Source organism: Rhinoraja longicauda, chromosome 14 (genome assembly GCF_053455715.1).
Source record: "Rhinoraja longicauda isolate Sanriku21f chromosome 14, sRhiLon1.1, whole genome shotgun sequence".
NCBI classification, from domain to species: Eukaryota; Metazoa; Chordata; class Chondrichthyes; order Rajiformes; family Arhynchobatidae; genus Rhinoraja; species Rhinoraja longicauda.
This window is the reverse complement of record NC_135966.1, coordinates 50,149,523-50,169,943: the sequence shown is the minus strand read 5'-3', so window position 1 is coordinate 50,169,943 and position 20,421 is coordinate 50,149,523. Positions and strand designations below refer to the sequence as shown.

Below are 20,421 nucleotides of genomic sequence, written 5' to 3'. Positions count from 1 at the left end.
ATCATTCCTTACCAACAGAGCGACCCCACCCCTTCTGCCCACCTCTCTGTCTTTTCGATAGGTCGTATATTCCTGAATATTCATGTCCCAGCCCTGGTCCTCTTGTAGCCATGTCTCAGTGATTCCCACAACATCATACTTGCCAATGTCTAACTGAGCCTCAAGCTCATCCACTTTATTTTTTATACTTTGTGCATTTAAATACAACACTTTAACTTCGGTATTCACCACCCCTCTCACACCGGTCACCATTGGCCCTGACCTTACTCTCTTATCCCATCTAGAACTTGTCTTCCCATTTATTCTAGAGTCCTTTGCAATTTCTCCTGTATTCGCTTCCTCTTTAACTCCATCTTCATATTCCCAATTTGTCAACCCCTCCCCCCCACTAGTTAGTTTAAACCCACACATGTAGCGCTAGCAAACCTGCCTGCCAGAATGTTGGTCCCCCTGCTGTTAAGGTGTAACCCGTCCCTTTTGTACAGGTCACCCCTACCCCAGAAGAGATCCCAGTGGTCTCGAAATCTAAATCCCTGCTCCCTGCACCAGCCCCTCAGCCATACATTCATATCCCCGATCTCTCTGTTCCTGCCCTCACCAGCACGAGGTACAGGTAACAGTCCAGAGATAACTACCCTCGACGTCCTACTTCTCAGTCTTCTTCCCAACTCTCTAAACTCACGTTGCAGTATCTCCTTCCTCTTCCTCCCGACATCGTTTGTGCCCACGTGCACAACTACTTCCAGTTGATCACCTTCCCTCGCTAGGATGTTCTGAAGCCGCTCCGTGATGTCTTGAACCCTGGCACCAGGGAGGCAACAGACCATCCTCGAGTCCCGCCTGCCACCACAGAATCTACTGTCCGTACCTCGGACAATGGAGTCACCCACTACTATGGCTCTTCCCGACCTCTGCATTCTTGTGGAGCAGTTGTTCACCTTACTCCATCATTCTCCCTCATTTCCCTTTGTCTTCCCCAAACCGTTTATCTGATTATTTCCAAAGGCGAACCTCTGGTGAAGCTCCCCCGATCCTGACCACTCACTGGGTAGTCCACATGTTCCTCCACACAATCGCTCTGTGCCTCTGGTTCGTGCCCGTGTTGTGATTTTTAAGCCGCCCTGCCATTTTTCCCTGTTCCTTTCACTGCTTTAAAGAGAACAGCTCCGTCTTCATCAACCTGATCCGAGATCTCTGGCTTGATTTGCAGAAATCTCCACTGCATCCTCTCCAAAACCTCCGCATTGATCTCCGTGTCGTGCCCAGGTTTAGGCAACGTGCTGCAGTTGGGATGGATCTCCTCTCACACAGCTTCAGTATAGTTTCCTGGTTTTGTTTGTACCCTGCTTCTCCTAATAAAACCCAAGATCTCACACGGTTTATAAGCATTTGTCAACCAGTCTTGCCACGTTTAGAGATTGCTGCAAGTAAGCCCTCAGAGTGTGAGTGCACATGTACATGTGTCTTGTCACAGGCTTGGAAGAGTGCCTCTGTTCGTCTCTTCTGTCTCCTGCTGTGCAGATGTGCCTTGCAGCAACTGATATACCTAGGAGCGTTATTACTGCAAGGCAGGGAACATAGCAGCCAGTTTGACCCACTGCAACCTTGTGTGAATAATCAGATAAGCGGTTTTAGCCATGCTGGTGAAGAGACAGGAGAGCAGTCCCCTGCCCCTCTTTAAAATAATACTTTGGAATGTGTATTGTCTGCCCAGGAGAACATTCTTGTCGGATTTAAAAAAAGAAAGGTCTATGTGGAAAAAAACCCTCAAAAAAGCAACCGCAAGAAGGACATCCCTAAAGTGTGTTTATATTAAATGAGAAGCCGATATCTCTCTGATCAGCTGACAACTGCTGTAGTTGGGCTTTGAGTTGCTGTAATTAAACAACTCTAAGCTCCTTCAAGCAACACTCTATCAAGGAACACTTCTCCCTTTGTTATCTCTGGAACGAAGCCATTTTTTGGCCTCAGTTTTGTTTTCAGATTGTATATAAATGGTAATCATAAACTGGTGCAGAGCAGTTTCGATGTGACATTCACGGGGACATTTTTCGGCCTTAATTTTATTATTAAACGAGGTAGCCAATTACTTCGATGCCCTTGGCTAATTCATTAAATTAGCGTCATCCTTGTACAGATTTTCTAATTCCGTTTAGAGGTTTGAAAATAATTGCTTCATATATTCCATGTGCCGTTACAACATAGGAGCCTATTCAGTTGGCCGAGTTCATGCCACCTCCCAGTAGCAGCCTCTTTCTCTCATTAGTTTTCCTTGTAACTTGCTCTCACACTCTCACCTCCTACCCTAAATGAGAGGCAGTTTGCAGTGACAAGTTCACCCGTCATCCTGCATGCCTGTGGGAAGTGGGAGGAAGCCCACATGGTCACAGGCAGAACTTGCAAACTCCATGCAGGGAGCACTTGGTGTCAGGATTCAATCTGAGTCGCTACGCTACTGTGTTCCAGCTCCTGCTGTTGGCAACTACAGGAACAGCTATTATTATGGCTTGCATCAGAAGATGGAGAAATTAGCCAAATATTATGTTTAAAGATTAGTTTACACTAGACCAAGTGGAACCGTTGGGCCCAAACCTCTCCTGCATTGGTGCAGCACCCTCTCCTCCCCCTTCCCCTCTTCCCCCTCCCCCTCTTCCCCCCTCCCTCTCTTCCCCCCTCCCCATCTTCCCCCTCTTCCCCCCTCCCCCTCTTCCCCCCTCCCCCTCTTCTCGCCTTCCCCCCCTCCCACTCTTCCGTCTTTAAATGCCCCCCCTTTATTTTAAGACTGTGACCCCTGGTTCTGGACTCCCCCAACATTGGGAAAAAATTTCCTGCATCTAGCTTGTCCAGTCCTTTTATAATTTTATACATCTCTATAAGATCCCCTCTCACCCTTCTAAACTCCAGTGAATACAAGCCCAGTCTTTTCAATCTTTCCTCATATGATAGTCCCGCCATCCCAGGGATCAATCTCGTGAACCTACGCTGCACTGCCTCAATTACAAGGATGTCCTTCCTCAAATTAGGAGACCAAAACTGTACACAATACTCCAGATGTGGTCTTACCAGGGCCCTATACAACTGCAGAAGAACCTCTTTACTCCTGTACTAATCTTCTGTCATTGTCATGCTCAGTCTCGCCCAAATCAGCGCAGAGCAAGGATCAAACCACCGACTCCATAGCTCTCCTGGTTCATGGGATGCTGATGGGCAATGAAGGCTTGGTGGGTAAGAACCACTGACTAGTGGCATTGAACACTACGAGAGGAAGAACATTGTGTGGGAAGGAACTGAAGATGCTGGCTTAAACCGAAGCGAGACACGAAATGCTGGAGCAACTCAGCGAGTGTTACTCTGGAGAGAAGGAATGGACGACATTTAGGGTCAAGCCCCTTCTCCAGATCCTTCTTCAAAGGAAACTGACTGGTTCAAGCCATGCTCAATAACTACCCAGTGCAACATGAAACCTGGGCATGCATAGACTGAATCAAGTCGAATTTAAGTGTAAAGTCACAACGCGTGTTCTTTATAGACAATAGGCGCAGGAGTAGGCCATTCAGGCCTTCGAGCCAGCACCGCCATTCACCGTGATCATGGCTGATCATCCACAATCAGTATCCCGTTCCTGCCTTCTCCCCATACCCCCTAACTCCGCTATCTTTAAGAGCTCTATCTCACTCTTTCTTGAAAACATCCAGAGAATTGGCCTCCACTGCCTTCTGAGGCAGAGAATTCCACAGATTCACAACTCTCTGAGTGAAAAAGTTCTTCCTCATCTCCGTTCTAAATGGCCTACCCCTTATTCTTAAACTGTGGCCCCTGGTTCGGGACTCACCCAACATTGGGAACATGTTACCTGCCTCTAGCGTGACCAATCCCTTAATGATCTTATATGTTTCAGTCTGATCCCCTCTCATCCTTCTAATCCCCTCTCATCCTTTGTAAACAAATCTTTGAAGGAGCACAGCTGAGGTACCACACAGGGATGCCATGTGTTAGGATGCTCTCTATGGTGCAGCGGTAGAAGGTCATCAGCAGCTGTTGGGGTAGACCAGACTTTTTCAGTGTTCTTTGGTAGAACAGTCGTTGTTGTGCCTTCTTGACCAGCGCAGCAAGCATACCATATGCAGCCTTCACCACTCTTACCTACTTGTTTCATCGTAACCGTTGCTAAGAATAGTTTCTTTGAATAATTTTGCACATGTTAATGAGTTACTTGAATCGAAGCTCCCCCAGCTGCCATTTGAGCTTGTCTCTGGATCAGTGGTCCAGAACACTGGCTGTTAGTCTGGTAACTGAACCCTGTGTGGCACAGAGTGCCAGTTGAGTTCCCCTGGAACTCCACCTTCCACAAGCCCCGTGTGAATTGTTCTCGTGACATTTGGATCCAGTTCATTGGAGTGGAAAGAGTGCGCCTGTTTCCTTCTGAATAAAGACAGCAAATTGTTGTTTGACCTTCTCCATGTTCTTTCCCTCCTGATAGTATGAAGTGTGTACCTGTGACCCAGTAGGTGAGTTTTATGGTTGCATACCAAATTAAAGAATTTGCTTTACCAGAGGAATCTCCCCCCCCCCGTATTTATTTCCCTGCAATTCATTCCCTCTCCCATCCCATAAACTTCCCCATAGACTACCATTCACCTATGCATTTGGGGCAATTTACAGTGGCCAATTAACCTACCAGTCCACATGTTTGGTTTAGAGATACAGCAATGAAACAGGCCACTGAGTCCACACTGAGCAGTGCTTTGAGCCAATGTTCTACTAGTACCAGTCTACTGCCTGATTACAAGATCTATTGGATCAGAAGTAGGGCATGATTCATTCATGAAGACCACTACTCATTTAACTCATTTTGATTCATTGTCTCTCTGACTGTTGTGTGGAGAAGATGGCTCGTCTTCCGCAACCCAGACTCAATTAACTACTCCTCTGAGCTATTCCGAGGTTCAACAAGGAACTTGTAACCATCCCTGAACCCTTTGAAAGGCAATACGATAACACAGGCAGTTTCACTGGCAAAATCTGTTGATTTCAAAACTGGAGAGAAAGAGGAACTGTAAGAGAGATGGAGGACATTTCACTGGGATGTTCAGGGGTCTCAGCGGCTGAATTGGTCAGACGGAGGCTGTTCAAGAGCAGAATGGAAGGATGCAGAGTTCTCAGGGTTGTGGCACTCGGGTTAAAGGTCAAGTTGTTGCTGTGTTAACAACTCACAAGGCAGGTTTGCGTGATGAACGATGTGGGCAAAGGGTTTTGCATGGACTGAATTATTTCGAGAGGAGAAGTTAGGTGGAAGGTACAAATGCTTTGGAGTCATTGAGTTTTAATCCTCTTGAATAAAGGGGGGTGCACTGTGCCTTTGTTGTAATGTTCTGTGCAGCTACAGTGACTAGAATAATAAGTAGGCTGTGTTAAAGCATCCATTCCTCGCCATGTAACCGTGCAGTGTTTCATAGAATGAAGGAGTGAGAGGAGACTTGTACAGTATAATAAAGGAGTGGGAATATAACTGATTTTGGGAACATTTTCTTCTCTTCAGAATAATGAAACAGGTGTGGAATGGAGGTCTTGTTTAGAGTTCAGCTTGGAAACAGGCCCTTCGGCCCACCCCCAGTCCATAGGAGGATGAGAGGAGATCTTATCGAAACGTATAAGATTATTAAGGGGTTGGACACGTTAGAGGCAGGAAACATGTTCCCAATGTTGGGGGAGTCCAGAACAAGGGGCCACAGTTTAAGAATAAGGGGTAGGCCATTTAGAACAGAGATGAGGAAAAACTTTTTCAGTCAGAGAGTTGTGAATCTGTGGAATTCTCTGCCTCAGAAAGCAGTGGAGGCCAATTCTCTGAATGCATTCAAGAGAGAGCTAGATAGAGCTCAAGGATAGCGGAGTCAGGGGGTATGGGGAGAAGGCAGGAACGGGGTACTGATTGAGAATGATTAGCCATGATCACATTGAATAGCAGTGCTGGCTCGAAGGGCCGAATGGCCTCCTCCTGCACCTATTGTCTATTGAACCCGGGTCTCTGGCGCTGCAAGGCAGCAACTCTACTGCTGGGCCACTGGAGTTAATCTTGCACATCCGCACCACAATCCTGTGTTAACTCCAAATCCCTTGATGACTTATCAAAATATCTTTGGCACTCTTTCATGGTTGTCGTGACCTGCTGGATCTCCACACCCACTCTGGGCAGAGAATTTGAAGGATTTACACCCTCAGTCAAAGACATTTCTTCTCTCTGCTGAATGCCCAACTTCTTTCGATGGGCCGAATGGCCTAATTCTGCTCCTATGGTTAATGCACTTATCACAAGACTGACTCTTGGTTCCAGATACCGAAGCTTTGGGAAATAAAGTCCAGAAATTTACCCAATAAAGCTCTTAGAATGTTGTACATTTTGTTGAGTTGACTCTCATTGTTTTAAACAAGAATACAGGCCTGGTTTCCTACTTGTCAAAGGACGAAGATGAGTGGTGCATACCATTTCAATAGCTCTTTACAGTGGTGCTGAGATTTTTTTACTCCTGTACAGAAACCTTAGCGTATCAACAGCTTAAAGAAAAACAGTAAATATTTTAGATTCTCCCTTGGATCTGTAAAGCTCATGGTTTCTCTTTCCACAGATGTTGCCTGGCCTGCTCAGCATTTCCAGCATTCCTGTTTTTATCTCCTACTTTCAGTGTCTGCACCTTTTTTTCTTTTATTTAACATACAGTTTGTCATCCTATTTGCTTGCTGTATCTGATAGTTGACTTTCTGTGAATTGTGTTGAAGGGCACACTAGTCCCTCTAAACACCGAAGCTTCTTGATCTCTCTCTACTTGAGCAAACAAAGATGGACGCCCACAGGCGCAAGAAGTGTCTTAGTTTAGTTTAGTTTAGAAATACAGCGCGGAAACAGGCCCTTCAACCCACCGAGTTCGTGCCGACCAGCGATCCCAGCCATGAGGGACAATTTTCTTACACTTAGCCCAGCCAATTGACCCACAAACCTGTACGTCTTTGGAGTGTGGGAGGAAACCAAAGATCTCGGAGAAAACCCACGCAGGTCACGGGGAGAACGTACAAACTCCGTACAGACGGCGCCCATAGTCAGGATCGAACCTGAGTCTCCGGCGCTGCATTCGCTGTAAGGCAGCAACTCTACCGCTGCGCCACCGTGCCGCCCTTCTCTTCTCTTTGAGTGATGATTGACCTTGTTCCCTATGAATTCAGGAGGCAACTGGACTACATTTTCTGTAGGGAGTCTTGAGGGACAAGGATCATAGACAAATAGGTGCAGGAGGAGGCCATTTCAGCTGACTGGATCGCACACAACAAAAGCTTTTCACTGTGCGTCAGTACATGTGACAATAATTAAACTAAACTAAGCCTCACCCATTCATGAGTATTTTTAACTCTACCCAGACCCTGTATAATAATTTCATGGCCCCTGCATCACTGGGGCCTTCATACACACGACAAGTTGCATTTGGCGATGTGTGATCGTTATCTGAACCCCTTCATTTGGGCCCAGATGGGATGGGACGGGACGGGACGGGATGGGATGGGAGAGCAGCTTACATTGCACTACAGGCGGAAGAGCCATAAACCGTTTTAGAAGCTTTGCATCGCCACATTCTGTTTGCTGAAGAAATCACTCCCCCACCCCTGCACAATATTTACTCGTATCTCTTTTCTGGAAGGAGTGATGACTAGCTGAGCAGCAATCTTTTCAAGCCCCCTATCTTGTTTTTTTCCTTAACTAATGCATGTTATAAATTATTGCTGTGTGTGGACTCTCCACACAGCAACACCAGGATAAAGCAACTGTTACCAGGCAACACATCCTGTAGCTGTGAGACGGTATGGTGTGGTGTGGTGTGGTGTGGTGTAGTGTGGTGCGGGCGGGCCTGTTTGAAGCCTGTTTTTCAACAACAAGCGGAGTTTCTCCCTGGCTCGCCACGGATGACAGTTTTATATTCAAGTAGAAAACCAGTTGTGTTTCTCGAGTTTGTACCTTATTGTTTCTGCTATTTCCTTTTCCACCGTGACGTTGAGAGCCAGTTATCTGTCTCACCAGCTGTGCTGGGATGCACAATTCCCTTTTTTCCCCTTTCCTTGGAACTAGGCGTATAAATCATAGGGTGCAGAACTGAGCGTTTTTTATTTGTTTCCTTTCATGGAGTCAGCAGTCCAGAGTCTGACTCGATCGTGCTTCTATGCTCAAGAGACTGCACGATTCTTTGCTCTTTGACGCGAGTAAGCTCCTGGCATTGAAAGGGATCCTTTATGTGAGGATGAAAACCAGAGACAGTGGGGCAGCCAGAATGAGACGGACCCAATTACTTTGTGCCCCAGTCCATGTAGGGCGGCACGGTGGCGCAGCGGTAGAGATGCTGCCTTACAGCGAATGCAGCGCCGGAGACTCAGGTTCCATCCTGACTACGGGTGCTGTCTGTACGGAGTTTGTACATTCTCCCCGTGACCTGCGTGGGTTTTCTCCGAGATCTTAGGTTTCCTCCCACACTCCAAAGACGTACAGGTTTATAAGTTAATTGGCTGGGCAAATGTAAAAATTGTCCCTAGTGGGTGTAGGATAGTGTTAGTGTGCGGGGATCGCTGGGCGGCGTGGACCCGGTGGGCCGAAGGGCCTGTTTCTGCGCTGTATCTCTAAATCTAAATCTAAAATCTCTCAAAGATAGCCTCTTGTTGTACCACGGTTCCGCTGGTGTTGTGACTAGCTGAGGGAGCCTCGTAAGTGAATGCTGCAAGCTGGTGGCTTTTGCAACCAGGTGTTTGTATTTCTCCATTCTTTCTTTCCCTTGCAAAGCCTACTGGATAGTGCAGGTGCTCCTTAACGTACGATGCTTCGACTTACGATAGTTCGACTTTGCCATGGTGCGAACAGCAGCGATCCGCAGCGAGCTTCCAGCCGCGTGATCACGTGTATTCAGTGCAATCAGAATCAGAATCAGAATCACCTTTATCATCATCCAAAAAAACAAGTCTTTTGGACAAAATTCCATTACCCACAGTCCAACAATAAAAGCAATAAAAATAAGCAATAACACACACACAATCACAAACCAACACAAAACAAAAAAAAGAAACATTCATCACAGTGAGTCTCCTCCAGTCACCTCCTCACTGTGATGGAAGGCCAGAATGTCTTTCTCTTCCCTGCCGTCTTCTCCCGCCAACTTTTCGATGTGCGTTCGTTCGACAGTGCATTTCGATATTTTCGGTTTGCGATGGGTTTCTCGGAACGTACGCCCATCGTAAGTTGGGGAGCCCCTGTAACTGGGAGACACAAGGACACTATTTAATCACCGGTCTCTAGTCTCCACCACCACCCTACCCCTGCCCCACAGTCAGCTCGGAGGGAACATCAATGACCAGTACTGTTGTGTGTCCAGCGATTTGTCTTATTGTTTTTGCAGTTCTCTCCAAGAAATCAAGAGGATGTCTCCCGGGGACAGCCACTTGCCCAGCGTCAGGGCTTTCACAAGCGTAGTGGGGTTGGTTGGTAGATCGGGGGAGGGGGGGGGGGGGCGGGAGGAGAAAGAAGATGACGGGTGATCAAGACAAAGTCTTTTTTACCTTGTGTCTTTGATCTTGGTGCAGTCAGCATGGCAGTGGTTTGCTCCCCCTGCAGGATGTGGGAGTTGAGGCAATCTTCCCATGTTCTGGGGACCTGCTGAGTTACTCCAGCATTTTGTGAAATAAATACCTTCGATTTGTACCAGCATCTGCAGTTATTTTCTTACACTAGAAAGGATAAGGTGAGTAGACAACAAGTGGAGAAAACTCCTATGGCCATTACCCTCTAAAAGACGTTTACCATTTTGGATATTGTTGGTGGGGGGAGGGGGGTTGTGGGAGGAAGCTAGATAACTGTTCAGGGGGACAGTAGCAGCAGCAACCAAGTCTGTGGCAGTAAATAGGAAAAAAAACTGCAGATGCTGGTTTAAATCGAAGGTAGACACAAAGTGCTGGAGTAAGCGTCAGGCAGCATCTCTGGAGAGAAGGAATGGGTGACGTTTCGGGTCAAGACCCTTCTTCAGACTGTAAGATTGGCTTTGACGCAATGGACAGAGTGATTGTATCAGGAGGCTCAGATGTTAGGGGGACGGAGGGGGGATTCTGTGGCCTCGGTCGCAACTCCAGTTTGTTGTGTTCCCTCCCTGGTGCCAGGGTCCAGCATGTCTCTAAGCGACTGCAGGATATTCTCAATGGGGTGGGTAAGCAGCCAGAAGTTGTGTCCATGTTGGGACAAATTATATAGGAAGTAAAAGGGTTAAGGTCCTGCAGACTGAATATAGAGAATTTGGCAAAAGGTTAAAGATCTGGACCAAGTGGGTAGTAATCTGTGGACTATTCCCATTGCCAGGTGATAGTGGGTGTAGGGATAGACGTACAGAAGCGTTGATGCAGGGTTAAAGCTGTCATGTTTCATGGCCATCGAGATCTTTTCTGGTGCAGAGGTGACCTGTGCAAGGGTTGCACCTGAAGGGAACTAACATCCTCCAGGCAGGTTTGCTAGTGCGACTAGAGAGGGTTTAAACTAGATTCACCGAGGGATGGGATACAAAGCAGGAATAAGACAGATGAGAGGCTGGAAGTCAGTACAGAAGCCAATGACAGCAGGTTCGGTGGACAGGCCAGGGAGGAGCATGGCAGGGAGAAAGGGAAGGCTGTTGGATTAAATAGCATCTATCTCAGGCAAGGCAGATGACAATAGACAATAGACAATAGGTGCAGGAGTAGGCCATTCAGCCCTTCGAGCCAGCACCGCCATTCAATGCGATCATGGCTGATCACTCTCAATCAGTACCCCGTTCCTGCCTTCTCCCCATATCCCCTCACTCCGCTATCCTTAAGAGCTCTATCCAGCTCTCTCTTGAAAGCATCCAACGAACTGGCCTCCACTGCCTTCTGAGGCAGAGAATTCCACACCTTCACCACTCTCTGTCTGAAAAAGTTCTTCCTCATCTCCGTTCTAAATGGCCTACCCCTTATTCTTAAACTGTGGCCCCTTGTTCTGGACTCCCCCAACATTGGGAACATGTTATCTGCCTCTAATGTGTCCAATCCCCTAATTATCTTATATGTTTCAATAAGATCCCCCCTCATCCTTCTAAATTCCAGTGTATACAAGCCCAATCGCTCCAGCCTTTCAACATACGACAATCCCGACATTCTGGGAATTAACCTAGTGAACCTACGCTGCACGCCCTCCATAGCAAGAATATCCTTCCTCAAATTTGGAGACCAAAACTGCACACAGTACTCCAGGTGCGGTCTCACCAGGGCCCGGTACAACTGTAGAAGGACCTCTTTGCTCCTATACTCAACTCCTCTTGTTACGAAGGCCAACATTCCATTGGCTTTCTTCACTGCCTGCTGTACCTGCATGCTTCCTTTCATTGACTGATGCACTAGGACACCCAGATCTCGTTGAACTCCCCCTCCTCCTAACTTGACACCATTCAGATAATAATCTGCCTTTCTATTCTTACTTCCAAAGTGAATAACCTCACACTTATCTACATTAAACTGCATCTGCCATGTATCCGCCCACTCACACAACCTGTCCAAGTCACCCTGCAGCCTTATTGCATCTTCCTCACAATTCACGCTACCCCCCAACTTAGTATCATCTGCAAATTTGCTAATGGTACTTTTAATCCCTTCGTCTAAGTCATTAATGTATATCGTAAATAGCTGGGGTCCCAGCACCGAACCTTGCGGTACCCCACTGGTCACTGCCTGCCATTCCGAAAGGGACCCATTTATCCCCACTCTTTGCTTTCTGTCTGTCAACCAATTTTCTATCCATGTCAGTACCCTACCCCCAATACCATGTGCTCTAATTTTGCCCACTAATCTCCTATGTGGGACCTTGTCGAAGGCTTTCTGAAAGTCGAGGTACACCACATCCACTGACTCTCCCTTGTCAATTTTCCTAGTTACATCCTCAAAAAATTCCAGTAGATTTGTCAAGCATGATTTCCCCTTCGTAAATCCATGCTGACTCGGAATGATCCCGTTACTGCTATCCAAATGCTCAGCAATTTCGTCTTTTATAATTGACTCCAGCATCTTCCCCACCACTGATGTCAGACTAACTGGTCTATAATTACCCGTTTTCTCTCTCCCTCCTTTCTTAAAAAGTGGGATAACATTTGCTATCCTCCAATCCACAGGAACTGATCCTGAATCTATAGAACATTGAAAAATGATCTCCAATGCTTCCATTATTTCTAGAGCCACCTCCTTAAGTACTCTGGGATGCAGACCATCAGGCCCTGGGGATTTATCAGCCTTCAGTCCCATCAGTCTACCCAAAACCATTTCCTGCCTAATGTGGATTTCCTTCAGTTCCTCCATCACCCTAGGTTCTCCGGCCCTTAGAACATTTGGGAGATTGTGTGTATCTTCCTCAGTGAAGACAGATCCAAAGTAACGGTTTAACTCGTCTGCCATTTCTTTGTTCCCCATAATAAATTCCCCTGCTTCTGTCTTCAAGGGACCCACATTTGCCTTGACTGTTTGGGCATGGATAGGCATATCGGCCCTTCGCCCATCGAGTCCGCGCCTACCAGTGATCCCCACACATTAACACCACCCGACACACACTAGGGACAATTTAACATTTATACCAAGCCCCTTAACCTACAAACCCGCACATCTCTGGAGTGTGGGAGGAAACCGAAGATCTCGGAGAGAACGTACAAACTCCGTCCAAACGTACAAACTCCGTCCAAACGTACAAACACCACTGGCCCACACTTGGTTCTGGGCGCTGTCCTTCATCTCCCCAAGCCCTTTGCCTTCTCAGGTTTTGAGTTGACTCATCGCCCTTGTTGGGGCAGGCATGCCTTTTTCTGACATTGCAAATGGTAGCCGCAACTCCCTTGCACTGCCTTAATGAGGCAAGGAGACCAATTCTGGCCTTAGAAACATTAGGTCTGTGTTTGTCTTCGCCCTTCGTGTTTGGTTGAATCATTACGTGACCAATTCTGGCCTGAGAAACATCAAGTGCAGTGCTTTTCTTAGCCAATCATGTTCGGTCGAATGGTTAAAGGAAAAAGCACCAGAGCCTTGTTGCGGATATCTGTTAAAGATTATTTCTATTAGTTGCAAGTGCATCTATGCAACATAACATTAATGTATCACAAAATGGAATTGTCAACGCCCTCTTCCATCCAGAATTACACATTAAGCAGCCGCTTGTCAAAATACTGCCCCAGAAGATGGACCTTAAGAGGTGCCTGTCATCACCCCGTGAGTGAGTGTCTTGCTTGCCATTAATCAGTACTCATTGCTTTTTTCTTCTATTCTTATTTGCTTCAAATGTGATGGCACAGCAGCTGTGAGACACTGTTCTAATTTGTTACAATGGCTCTTCTGTGTGGTGATTCTATTCTGGGAATTGCCATTTGAGATCATTACAACCGAATCTCAGCTTCTGCAAAGGCGCAGATCAGATGTTGGTCTCCTGAGGAATTGCGTAACATATAATCTGTTCCATTTGGGTCAACAATGTAGAAGCTTCATGATCTTAGTGTAACTCGGTGGTTTACACTCAAGCTAAATCTGAGATTCACATTGCTAGATGTTGACAGTAGAGATTCCTGGATATGAATTTACACTGATGGCATCCTTCCGATAGATCTACCCGACCTTGCAAGGTGAACTCTGTACCACCAGATCATCTCGAGTCTGCCATCGTTGCCCTCTCATTGCCCCCACAGTATGCTTTCCTCCCTTAGACTCTTCCCATGTCATATTCCTTCTCTTGCTAAATACACTTGCCACTATAAGAAGTCCGAATACAGCTCTTTCACTATTGCAGAACCGTCTTCCTGGGGTCGTTCAGCCACAAGGCTTGACCATTTCCTGAACCCATTGACCATTTCCTGAACCCTCAACCATGGCTTGACCATTTCCTAAACTGGTCCAAACGTGGCCAGTTTGTGCGCCTCAACCTCTGCCAGCCTCGTGGTGTTTGTCCTCAAGCAGCCTGGAAACGTTATTCCTTTGGCACGGTGGTGCAGCAGTAGAGTTGCTACCATACAGCACCAGAGTCCCCGGTTCGATCCTGACCACGGGTGTTGTCTGTGTGGAGATTGAATGTTCTCCCTGTGACTTGCGTGGGTTTTCCTCGGGTTCTCCGGTTTCCTCCCACACTCCATAGGCGTACAGGTTTGTAATTTAATTGGCTTGGCAAAATTGTAAATTGTCCCTAGTGTGTGTAGGAGAGCGATCGCGTGTGGGGATCGCTGGTCGGCGCGGACTTGATGGGCCGAAGGGCTTGTTTCCGCGCTGTATCTCTAAATTAAATTAAAATCATTGGAAGCTGTTTGGTGTCCTCCCAGCCTCAGTTGGAGATTTCCACGGTCAAGCAGCCCATTGTTTGGAGTTCTCCAGCAAACTCCCACCCACCCACCCCACCCCACCCACCCACACACCCCACCCACACACCCCACCCACACACACACACACACACCATCTCACGACCCACACACCCCACCCCACCCTCCCACACACCCCACCCCAACCCAGTTAAAAGCAATTAAAAACAGTCATTAAAGAGAATGGAAAATAAAAGCATGCTGAAATAAAATAAGACAGGTATAAAATACAAGAATAAAAGTTGCAGTGCAGTGTAAGAAATGAATAATTATTTGATTTAATAAAAGGCAGTGTCAAACAGAACATTCTTCAGCCGCGATTTAAAAGAACTGAGAGTTGCAGTGGACCTGCAGTTTTCTGGGAGTTTGTTCCATATATGTGGTGCATAAAAACTAAACACTGCTTCTCCACGTTTAGTTCTGACTCTGGGGACAGAGAGCAGATCTGTCCCAGACGATCTGAGAGGTCTGGATGGTTTATAGTGTAGCAGAAGACCAGAAATGTATTTTGGCCCTAAACCATTCAGTGCTTTATGAATCAACAGTAGTATTTTGAAATCAATTCTTTGGCAGACTGGAATCCAGTGTAAAGACCTCAGAACTGGAGTGATGTGATCCACTGTCTTGGTCTTAGTGAGGACTCGAGCAGCAGCATTATGAATCATCTGCAGCTGCTGTCTAATCGATTTTATAGGGAGACCTGTAAAGACGGCATTACAGTAGTCAAGTCTACTGAAGATAAATGCATGGCAAGTTTCTCCAAATCCTGCTGAGCCATAAGTCCTTTAACCCTTGATATATTCTTAAGGTGATAGTAGGCTGACTTTGTAATTGTCTTAAAGTGGCTGTTGAAATTCAGGTCCGAGTCCATGACCTCAGTTTTGTGGTAGTTGTTTTTGGAGCCAAAGAGGAATGATTAAAAAAAAATTGGAGCCAAAAGACACTGTGAGATGCCCTGGAAGCCCTCGGTCCTGTTTAGTGCTCTGATAACCGCTGCCTTATTCGAATCTCTCCCCGTTTCCCCCTCTGTCAGAGGGCGGGTTGCAAACCTGCATGGTCTATTAGCTCAGCTGGAAACATAACTGCTTGTGCAACCTTTGTTCCCAATGTGAATAAAAGTTACTGTGGCTCCAAGTTCCTGAAGGGACCTTGACAGTTAAAATCTATTTTGTTTTCACATTCTTTCAAGTCCCTCCCCATAACAAGTTGTTTACCATCCTCTGGTGTGGTCAAATCCGTACAGCCCTGGATCACGCTGTGAATGATCTCCGCAGAACTAGCCTGCCAGGGGGCACATGAATCTTGGCCGTTGTTCTTTCTCCCCCTCTCTTCATGTTTCCTCGTTGCCCATTACCCTGGACTAGCTTCAAGCACATAATCCCACAGGAAGCTCAACGTGAGGGCTTGGGTGAACCGAGGACCCAAGTTCACAGCTTGAAACCCGGCAAACGAGGACCAAAAAGAACTTTATGTGACTTTTTTTACTGTGAGCTGCCAATAGCTCGGACTGTCATGGATTGTGGCCCTTAGAGCCAGCATCTCCTCGTTAGGAATAATATAGAAACAGAAAGTAGGTGCAGGAGTAGGCCATCCGGCCCTTCAAGCCAGCACCACCATTCAATATGATCATGGCTGATCAGCCAAAATCAGTACCCCCTTCCTGCTTCCTTCATTCCGTTAGCCCTGAGAGCTATATCTAACTCTCTCTTGATTACAATAACAAAGAGGATGTTGTGAATTCCACATCGTTCTGCTGTCCCTTTCAGAGAGGCCGAGGTGGAAATCCATAGCTGTGAGTTTTCATGACACTGAAAGCCAGGCTTTAAATTTGACTCTCTATTTAACTGTTTTATAGAAGCACCTTTGAATATAAAGCTACTTCATCTGGGTTTATTGTTCAGTAAAATGTCTCTTAAAAGTGTTACCCCACCTGTGTAAACATAGAAACATAGCAAATAGGTGCAGGAGTAGGCCATTCGGCCCTTCGAGCCAGCACCGCCATTCAATATGATCATGGCTAATCATCCAAAATCAGTACCCCGTTTTTGCTTTCACCCCATATCCCTTGATTCCATTAGCCCTAAGGTAAATCTAACTCTCTCTTGAAATTGGCTTCCACTGCCTTCTGTGACAGAGAATTCCACAGATTCACAACTCTGGGTGAAAAAGTTTTTCCTCATCTCAATCCTAAATGGCCTATCTCTTATTCTTAAACTGTGACCTCTGGTTCTGGACTCCCCCAAAATGGGGAACATTTTTCCTGCATCTAGCCTGTCCAATCCCTTAAGAATTGTACATGTTTCGATAAGATCCCCTCTCATCCTTCTAAATTCCAGTGAATACAAGCCCAGTCGATCCATTCTGGGTTGCCCCAGTTAAGCTGCTGACCAGATGTCTTCCCCCAAACCCATTGCTGCTTTTGCAGCATTTTGCAGGCCAATTCACTGGATGTATTCAAGAGAGAGTTAGATTTGACTCTCAGGGCTAACAGAATCGAGGGATATGGGGAGAAAGCAGGAACGGAGTACTGATTTTGGATGATCAGCCATGATCATATTGAATGGCGATGCTGGCTCGAAGGGCCAAATGGCCTACTCCTGCACCTATTTTCTATGTTTCTTCCAGTTGTTTCCCATCTTCGAAATACAGTCTGATGCCTTTGCTGGTTCTGAACCTCTTCCCATTTTGGGAGCAAAGGCAAATTCACTACCCTGGGAGAATAAGTGAGAGTGAATGGTATTCGGGTGTAGGTTTGGATGGTAAGTGTTAGCAGGTTGTTCCTTATTGTGGAAGTTCACACCTGAAGTGTACCCAGCCTCCAACCCTTTGCAAGGTTCATAGCCAGTGATCAGGCCAACTGTGCCTCAACCAAGAATGCCTTATTTGAAAGTATTTAGTCAAAAGGGTGCCTTGATATGTTTATCATGAGATGGAATCATATGTCGACCTCATGTCCATACGTCAGGTCAAGAGTGTTTAATTTTCATATGGACCAAAAACGAAAAAATGGAATTCTTACTTGCAACAGCACAGCAGATTTGTAAACAGTGGAGAGTCATAGAGTGATACAGTGTGGAAACAGGCCTTTTGGCACAACCTGCCCACACCGGCCAACAATGTCCCAACTACACTAGTCCCACCTGACCACGTTTGGTCCATATCCCTCCAAACCTGTCCTATTCACGTACCCGTTCCATCCGTTTCTTAAACAATGGGATAGTCCCAGCCTCAACTGCCTCCTCTGGCAGCTTGTTCCATACACCCACCACCCTTTGGGTCAAAAGGTTACCCCTCGAATTCCTATTAAACCTTTTCCCCTTCACCTTAAACCTATGTCCTCTGGTCCTCAATTCACTTACTCTGGGCAAGAGACCCTGTGCATCTACCCGATCTATTCCTCTCATGATTTTTATACATAGACTAGACCAAGTGGACCTGTTGAGCCCATACCTCTCCTGCATTGGTGCATCACCCTCTCCTCCCTCCTCCCCCTCCCTCCCTCCTCCCCTTCCCCCTCAACCTCTCCCCTCCCCCTCCTCCCCACCTCCCCTCTTCCCCCTCCCCCCCACTCCATCCCGCTCAACCCCCCTTATCCTCCCTCCTCCCCCTCCTCCCTAGGAGATAGATTTAAACTTTAAAATGTGAATGACTTAAAAAATATAACACCGATTTCAATGAAACTTCTTCCATTAGCACCAAAGGGACGATGGTGAGTAAGGTGGGCCTGAAATTGTCGCGCTACCGTGTACCGTTTTGGCTGTAGTTCAGGAACAAACAAACAAACAAACAAACAAACGAGAGTTTTAGTATATAGAATAGTATAATAAACACACAAAAAAGTAGATAAATAAAAAACAATGTAGAGCAAAAGTGAACAAAAGCCTCCCTAGTGCAACCAAAACTCTTCATAGATCGAAGTTTAGTTGGTGTTTGTAGTGTTCAAACAGACGAGGCAGCTCATCTCATAGCTGTCTTTGATGGGTGGGGTGGTCAGTGCCCGTGTTGGACTGGGCAGTGCCCATTTCTCCCACAGATGTCGCGTGACACGCTGAGTTCCTCCAGCACTTTGTGCTTTGCCCAAGATTCCAACATCTGCAGTTTGTTTGTGTCTCTCCTCTTTCCCAGTTCTGACAGGGGTCTTCAACTTGATGATGATAAGCGTTTCCAGCATGTTTTTATAAGAGGTTTCAAACATGTGTTTTTAAATGTTTTACATACTACCTGTTTGCTTACTGGCATGTAATGGGAACACTTTGACTGTCGTACAAAATAGACGGTAGTTGTGTCAGCCACATGTTGGGCAGCCCCCTTCATTTTCCTGCACTGTTAATGAAAGGGCTCTATTGTTGATGTAATATTGTTGAAACAATTTTGGCTCCATTTTTACTGCCCGTCTAAATGAATTAAGATTCAGCACTTTGTAATTTGTTTCTGCTGATTTTAAAGCGTGTGAAAGTCTTTGTTAATGGTTTCTTTCTGCTCTTTTTCTCCTTGCTGAACTTAGGCTGCCGAGTACAATATCTTCGAAGGGACAGATTTGTGCGGGGCTCCGGTTGTTGTCATTAGCCAGGGGAAGATTGTGCTGGAAGATGGAAACCTGCACGTCACTCCAGGAAACGGGCGCTTTGTCCCCTGCAAGCCCTTCTCAGACTACGTACACAAGCGTATTAAGGCACGGAGACAGGTAAAGTGCCCACAGCTCACTGGAATAGTTTTTGCACAACATCCCATTTGATCATGGCTGTTGATATTGACGCACTTGCCTTCAGGTCCCTAGATCCTGATCTTTGGAATTAACCTCCACTCCTGTCCTAAGTCCTTCTTTACAACCTTCTGTATTGATCAACTTACTTATTGGTCATCCATGCCCTTTCTGGTTGAGTGCCTGATCAAGATTGATTCCTGGGATGGCAGGACTTTCATATGAAGAAAGACTGGATAGACTCGGCTTGTACTCGCTGGAATTTAGAAGATTGAGGGGGGATCTTATAGAAACATACAAAATTCTTAAGGGGTTGGACAGGCTAGATGCAGGAAGATTGTTCCCGATGTTGGGGAAGTCCAGAACAAGGGAACACAGTTTAAGGATAAGGGGGAAGTCTTTTAGGACCGAGATGAGAACGTTTTTTTTCACACAGAGAGTGGTGAATCTGTGGAGTTCTCTGCCACAGAAGGTAGTTGAGGCCAGTTCATTAGCTATATTTAAGAGGGAGTTAGATGTGGCCCTTGTGGCTAAAGGGATCAGGGGGTATGGAGAGAAGGCAGGTACGGGATACTGAGTTGGATGATCAGCCATGATCATATTGAATGGCGGTGCGTACAGGCTCGAAGGGCCAAATGGCCTACTCCTGCACCTATTTTCTATGTTTCTATGTTTCTAAGTGTCTTTTTGTTTTTACTGAATGCACAATATAAATGTAGGTTATTGTTCGGAATAGCAATTGATGAAACGTTGGAGGCTGACAGGAGACCTACTTGAAGTTTCGTAAAATTATGAGACGTTGGTAGGATCGACAGTCAGAACCTTTTTCCCAGGGTCTGTGCGAACTCAGTGGGCCGAAGGGCCTGTTTCCACCCTGTACCTCCAAACTAAAACTAACCTAAAGGCCCTTCAGCTCTCGATGTCCACGTTCCACATGATGCCGACTTAAACTACTCCACCTGAACTACATCCCTCTATGCCCTGTATATTCATCGGCTCATCTAAAAACAAATCCCACACCACTACCATATGCGTGACAGGCTTTTGCAGTTGGTTAGAAACCCATTGATCTGGAGAGTGGTTGGTGGTAGAAGGAGGTATTGCAGCACAGAACGCCACAGGAGATCCTTCTTCCCTGTGTCTATCAAACTGTAGAACTCCTCCCCCTTCTGTCGTGGGGTAGACACCCCTCCCCTTTCATTCTTCGCACCTCCCCAATCCCAGACTTTAATTTCATGTTTGCGTGTATCTTGTTACGTTTCATGACTGTTGGCAGATCGATTTCCCTCCTCTATCGTATCGTATCAAGCCAGCATCAGA

At 46.5% G+C, this 20,421-nt stretch overlaps 1 protein-coding gene across 4 annotated transcripts in view; it reads left to right on the top strand.

The window, feature by feature from the left end:
• Positions 1-20,421, top strand: part of LOC144600256 (dihydropyrimidinase-related protein 3-like) — a 213,565-nt gene that overhangs the window by 163,426 nt on the left and 29,718 nt on the right. For all 4 annotated transcript variants that reach the window (XM_078411824.1, XM_078411825.1, XM_078411823.1 and 1 more), the window contains one exon: positions 18,904-19,083. In XM_078411824.1, the coding sequence (XP_078267950.1) occupies positions 18,904-19,083 (180 nt within the window). The remainder of the gene's footprint in view (positions 1-18,903; positions 19,084-20,421) is intronic.